Here is a 6,598-nt window from a genome sequence, read left to right on the forward strand (position 1 = left end):
TGGCTCCATGCTGATGAAGCTTCTATATATAATGGACTCTCGTAGAAAGTGGGCTTCTAATTGCACAATCTGTGCTTACTGTTGGGTATTTTATGGAATACTTGTCTCTAATATGGTATAACAAAAGTGATGTATTATATATTATGGTTGTTGGACTGCTTGTCCGTGGTTAGCTTAGAATCGACACTACATGTTTGAAACATTGTGGTATCCAACATGGTTTGATCGTTCCTTGAGGGAGGAGCGAGAACCTTGAGGTTCTTGGTCCTGCTCCTGCTCCTTCATTGGAGCTTTGCCCAAAGATATGATAGTTTAATGTCCTTTGCATGAAGTTTATAGTTGTATTTACAAAGCTAGTTGGTGAATTTGGGACTCAGAGGACCATGGTGACTCATGTTTCTAGGGGTTTCACTATTTCTTTACACACGTCTGTGTTTAAATGGGTCATTTATTTCGCCTGAGGAGTTGTGGGTTGATGCACTATGGTCAAATATACTATCATTTCTAATAATTAATCTAGGTTTGGTTCATATCAACAAAGGTTTCAATTTAGTGAAATGGTTTTAAGTACTTCTTCCTAAAGTGGGACCTTGAAACTTATTTCAGACACATCCTATTATTTGCTCAAGCTACAAAAAATAAGTTTTTTTTTTTGCTAGGATCACATCTCTAAGTTCACACCTATAGACTCACGTCTCTAGGCTCATGTATGCTAGACTCATGTATCTAAGTTCCCACCTATAGACTCACGTCTCTAAGCTCACGTATATAACGCCCACATTTGTGGGCTTATGCGTGTAGGCTTACGCCTTTAGACCCACATCTACAGGCTCATATCTTTTTTTTTTGTATGGAATAGGCTCATGTAGGTCTGGTGATAAGGTAGACACGTATCATGCCCAATGGGCTCACGAATGTAGGCTCTCATGTCTTTAGGTTCACACCTGTAGATTCATGTCTCTAGGCTCACAAATGTAGATTCACACTCATAGGCTCGTGTTTAAAAGACCATTTGCATAAACTAGGCTTGTAGATTTGATTTTTATGAAATAAGCCTACGTAGACATGGACTTTCATGAATTAATAATTATACTTAATGTCCTAATAATTACAAAAGATAAGAAAATTATAGCTGGTAAATTTTGTATGGTATTAAAGAATATGAGTAGGTATGTCTAGTTATAATCGGTTGGTATAATATTAGGCATACCTACCTCTAGACTCATGTCTGTTAACTCATGCCTCCAAGCTCATGACACTCGTCTAGGTTCATGTGTGTCACGTTTTCAGGATCATGTGTTGACTCGCAATATCGACTCATATCTTGTTTTATGTGAGATCGATAGAGATCAATGCTTACGGTTTTTAGACTAGATTTCACTTTTATTCATAATGGCTAAGCTATTTCTTGATTCAAAGTAATGAAATCTAAGTCTTATGGGCTCCAAAATCATGCAAATCACCAAGAAACCAAGGTTCATGTTTCCAAGATATGAAAATAGAATATCTTAACATAATAATCTTCAAAACAAAGTCAAATATAACAAACTAAACGCATCCAAGGCTCCAAAACCATCTTCTTTTTGACATGCTGACATTGAGCACAACATTAGGTGTTTCCAATAGAAATGGATGGAAAAACAAAGCTAAGCCTTAGGCTAGGCAACACCACATATTTTTAAGGTAGATAATAATTGTTGGCTTAAATCGTGTCCTCAAATTTATCCATACCCAAGGTGCCTTGAAAAGTGATAAATACCCTTTGATTATCTATCCTCTTCCATCCAACATGAACATCCTTTAAATTAACAGATTGCACCCTACACTGGAATGATTGTCACTTGCTATAATTGTATTAAGCGAATTGATTATCCTCCCTCTTCCATCCAGCATGCAAAGACAACACCGTCACAACTTCTGCAGCTGCTGGATACCTTAATCAATTAAATAAAAATTGATGGATAGCATACTAAACTTGTCCTGCAAGCAGATAATTTAGCTTTCTTTAACATGAGACAGAAATCTGTCAGTTGCTTTACATTGATATGCAGCATCTGTAGCCAGTCTAGGCATAGATAAAACAGCTGCTCAGTAGGAAAATTGGAGGATTGCAAAGATAGCTTAATCCTAGGCAGCCTGCAACACATTTAATTCTGATGTGGATATATCTAAAAGTAAGCACATCATAGGCTTCACAATAGCAAAGCATTGGAGGTATTCTTATCCTCAGTACATATACTATATTGATCTGTAGCCAGTTTGGCATAGATTGATTAAACAACTGTTTAGTAGGAAAATTGGAGGATTGTTAAGAGCTCAATCAAAAGCAGTCTGCAATACACTTGATTCTGATGTGGATACATCTCCAACGACTTCACATTAATAGGGCATTTGCAGGTACTCTTATCTGCAGTACATAAATATAAGTATATATATTTTTATCATATGCATACCTTATAGTTATATAGAGGAGTTCAAAAAGTAACATAACTGTGCTAAAGATGCCTGTCACCCACCCCATGTGAATCCATGTGATTGATCCTCCCAGCTTAAGAAGAGATCTTCAACATAGTAACCATTCACAAATTGTTGGAACAGCACAGGGTTGATGAAATTCCCAAAGATCTCATCTGAAGGGAGAAGAGGCTGGTGCTCAGCAGCTTCAAACTTCATAGCTGTACACGCTATGATAGAATTGAACTCTGCAATGGGTGGGTCGACAATGGCCACCACAGCTTCTTCTGATGTAGGGTAGCTATGGCCCGAATCTTGCATTTCACTTTGATCATCTGATGACTTAGTAGGAGATGTAAGCTCTGACTTTCCACTTAGTTGCTCCTCCTTCGATCTGCTTTCCGAATCTGAGTCTGAGTCTGGTGATGGTTTTACCTTTGCCTGTCCAGTGTCCATCACATCAGAAATGCCATGATTCTCAAAGCTTTGTAGCAAGGCTGTCAAGTGGGCAACCTGCAAAATGGCCATGAACAGGACTACGAATCAGTAACGTGAAAGCGTCACCATTGCTCCAACTTAGACAGCGTGGACATAAAAGCACAGAACAAGAAAACAAGCTCCATGATTAGTCATGTTTGCACCATGTGGATACACCGCGCCAACATGAAGTCCCAAAGCAACTTGGTCCATTAGAGAATAAGGTCCTTTATGCATTCAACCAACAAGATAAACATGATCCATTTTCAAGCTAATGCACATAGAAGGTAAGGCGGCTTTGTTTGCACATCCATCAGGTGAGAATATTTGTGGGCCACAAATCAATTAGCTTTTGTTAAGCCTTGCACTGCCAAGTATTGTGTCATAGGAATCCAGCTTACGGACGTGGAGGACCCATGCCATGATCGACGCCTTACAAGCTTATCAACCTACATGGCCATGCTCTTAAACAAAACTTAAAAACATAGTAACTCCCACCACTCAGAATGTGTAAAACCTATGACTTTATTTTGCTCCAGAATACTTGACCAGAGAACCTCAATCCTCAACTCTCTAGCTCTTGAATTTGTGAGTTGCATGCAGTCCCAAACAGCTAGTTTCAAGAACTTTGAGGAATCATGAATGTGAAAAAAAAAGTGCTCAACATCAGCAAACACATAAAAGTTAAGGTAGAAACAACATTAAGAAGAGAGAACAAAAGAAACATGTGGTATGATCTAACCTCCCCCTGCAGATTCTTGTTCTCCTCCATCACTGCCTCGTTTTTCTTCCCCATGCTATCATTCTCTTTCACTACTGTCTCGTACTTTGCTTTCAAAGCTTCATAGTCTTGCTCCAGCTGTTTGTTTTTCCAGCGGGCTCGCCGATTCTGAAACCAAATGGCGACTTGGCGAGGGCGTAACCCTAGTTGCTTAGCAATCAAGGCTTTCCTCTCCGGCTCCAGCTTAAGATCCATGTTGAAGCTCATCTCCAAAAACTTCACTTGCTCGATGGTTAGCCGACGTTTTTTCTCAGCTGGGTTAGCCAGCTCATCAACCAGATCATCATCATCAGGATCATCTTGCCGATTCACCGTGATTTGATGGCGGCGCTTTTGAGTTCCTGAAGAAAAATCTGCATCATGGAAACAAGGTGGGAGCTTATAAACTATGCAACCCATCAATAGCATGGGGTGCATCAACATCATGAGAGCTGAAAATCTTGCTTTCTCGCAAGCCATCTCACATCACACAACCAGGTAGATCAGCCAAGCATTGGAGCCTCTCTTATCAACAAAAAACATTCGTAATTAGAACAGATAAAGATGCTTAAAAAGGGGGAAGATGTTATATGCCGTTACCTTGACATGGTGGAGACAATCTGGGAGACACCAGTCCCGACACAACCTGATCACTCTGCTCACCTTTACGCAACTTCATCTCGTGGGCAGATCCCACTGGCACACTCCATGCCATAGCTATGTACAATCTCCCCCAAATAAAAGCTACTCTTATTACTCTCAAGCTTGGTCCTTGCAGTCAGAAACCCTGCTCTGAACAGAGAAAGAAACAGAAACAGAGAGGAAGAGATACAGAAGAAGTTTGAACAGAGCAGTGAAAGGGGAGACCTGCGAGTGGGTGTTATAGGAAGCAGGTGAAAGAGGAGGAGCGGCGCTGGTGGAGAAGGGAGTCGAGGTTGCCCACATGGATGACTTGCTTGGCCATCTTGAACCCAATTGGAATTTCAAGGCAGAGAGCCATTTTGGGTAGATTAGGAGCTCCAATTCTGTTGAAATGAGGCTGCAGGAGGGCAAGTTAGGGTAAGAACCGGTTATGGCTACGATAAGCCGGGCAAAGGGGTATAGGGGCTTCCATTACATGGCACAGAGAGAGGGCAGGGAAAGGAAACAGAGGATGGACTCCAGAACCATAGGTGCAGGAGGGCAAGATGAGATGATGATGAAGGTCAGGATGGGTAAGAAGAAGAAGAAGAAATAGAGGGGGAAGAGCCGGAAAAGCCTAGGCTAACAGGAGAAGAAGGGACCCACACCCCCTCCTAAGACCTCGCCTGCTAAACCAGAGTCATCCATGGCCATGACGGGTGGGTCATCCATCTGTGCCCCATCCTATGGTCCATGATCATGACTCTATGCTTTGATAACATCGAAAGCATCATGCCTGATGCTCATGGCGTGGGCACTGCGAGTTATCATTGCCTGCTGTGACACATCATGGATGTCCATGATCCATCCCTCCTATAGTCCATGAGTCATGACAACACCATGGATCGTCGTCGGTTTATCCAAGATATAGCGTCGCCTATCGCCTATCTATCGTCTATATGTAGTCTATGACAAAACCATGCCATGACTCATCCGTGTTATGGATGGGTCCATGGTGAAGCCATGTGTGGGTTATTCATCCGAATTATGCAAGCCATGTGTGGGTGTGATGGGTTCATGGTCCATTCATCATCCATGGCAAGCGCTCTCGCTCTCTCTCTCTCTCTCTCTCTCTCTCTGGTGCTTTGTTACTCTATATTTTACCACTTCCAAGCTCTCACCCGTTAGATGACGCCTGATGAGACAAAGCAGCTGATGCCCCACAGTTCGTGTGTGTCAACAAGCGACAACCGAAACATTGATGCAATTCCTGGTTCCAACAACAACATATATATAGATAGGCATCAACAGTCAACCACATCAATAGGCATACATAAATAGGTGAAAGGATCAGCACAGTGTGATACTACTAAGGTTTCATGTTGGAACTTGGAAGGTTTGGTTCCACCATCAGATGAAACTATTTTGCATCTACAACAGTGGTCCACTATCTGAAAAGGTAGACCATATGTTGCAGCCATTTTTGCCTTTAGGGTAAAGTGTCAGTAGCCCACTGAGGCCTGCACAAGGCTGTGTGCATTCATGTCATGAACAGTAAAAGGTGTAAAAATACTTGCGGGCAGTCTGCAGAGAGGAAAAGGCAACTTACAGTTTTATGTTTAAAATGTTAGAGAGGCAGAAAGTTTCAGCAATGGAAAGTAAAGTAGAACTCTATAACCTCAGGACAGGAGCCACTACACGGCTCCAGAGTCCAGCACATAAGTTGCTTGCAGAGCAGACTAGCTTTTTAGGGCTCTCTCTCTTTGCCAGCAACCACCCAAGTAGCTTTTCATTCTGTAAAGTAGCTTGAGCCTTGGAGCACTTCATGTTTCTGCAAAAAATTGGGGCTTTTTAAGTATCTTTTCCTATCAATCCCAAAAAGAAAAAGAAAAAAAAAGAGGAATTTCTCTGCCTTAGCCTTTTCCTTCCTCTTTGCTTTCAATAAATTAAAGGGTTTTCCTAATGTTTAAATTGTTAGCCTTTTTGGGCATTTGGTGTTGCAAAGAGCAAGCCTTTTTTGGGGTATACAGGGCCATCTGCTGTCATTCTCTCTACTTTTAGAATGCAAGAAATTCCACCCCACCATTGTCAGCAATGCATGATGGAGACTCCTTTGAACCTTTCAATGCTGTCAATGATGCGTGTGCCAGGCGCGCATGTGCAAGAGAAACCTCTCACATTCCAGAGTCCCAAAATTTCAACCAAAGCATCTTCTCCACTTTCTCTCTTCTGTCTGTGTCTCTAGGGCACCCATAAAGGCGGGGACGTGAGAAATATGTTCCCTTC

General features: G+C 41.8%; 1 protein-coding gene across 1 annotated transcript; it reads right to left on the bottom strand.

Moving 5' to 3' along the window:
* Positions 1-1,975: 1,975 nt before the first annotated feature.
* Positions 1,976-5,899, bottom strand: LOC147620115 (uncharacterized). The gene is made up of 4 exons (XM_086772301.1): positions 4,292-5,899; positions 3,674-4,065; positions 2,517-2,967; positions 1,976-2,407 (listed from the first exon to the last, which is right to left on the bottom strand). Exons 1-4 carry the CDS (start codon positions 4,404-4,406, stop codon positions 2,286-2,288), a joined length of 1,080 nt encoding a protein of 359 aa, XP_086628427.1. The 5' UTR covers positions 4,407-5,899; the 3' UTR covers positions 1,976-2,285.
* Between the last annotated feature and the right edge of the window lie 699 nt (positions 5,900-6,598).

The sequence above is a fragment of the Cibotium barometz genome, chromosome 32, assembly GCF_041138505.1.
Source record: "Cibotium barometz isolate CiBa-2024 chromosome 32, ASM4113850v1, whole genome shotgun sequence".
Taxonomy (NCBI): domain Eukaryota; kingdom Viridiplantae; phylum Streptophyta; class Polypodiopsida; order Cyatheales; family Cibotiaceae; genus Cibotium; species Cibotium barometz.

Excerpts from the sequence above, each read along its gene's own strand:
- LOC147620115 (XM_086772301.1), bottom strand. The coding sequence starts at position 4,406 with ATGGCATGGAGTGTGCCAGTGGGATCTGCCCACGAGATGAAGTTGCGT. Across the intron at positions 4,066-4,291 it reads ATTGTCTCCACCATGTCAAG|ATTTTTCTTCAGGAACTCAA; the intron begins GTAACGGCATAT and ends TCCATGATGCAG. Across the intron at positions 2,968-3,673 it reads ACAAGAATCTGCAGGGGGAG|GTTGCCCACTTGACAGCCTT; the intron begins GTTAGATCATAC and ends GCCATTTTGCAG.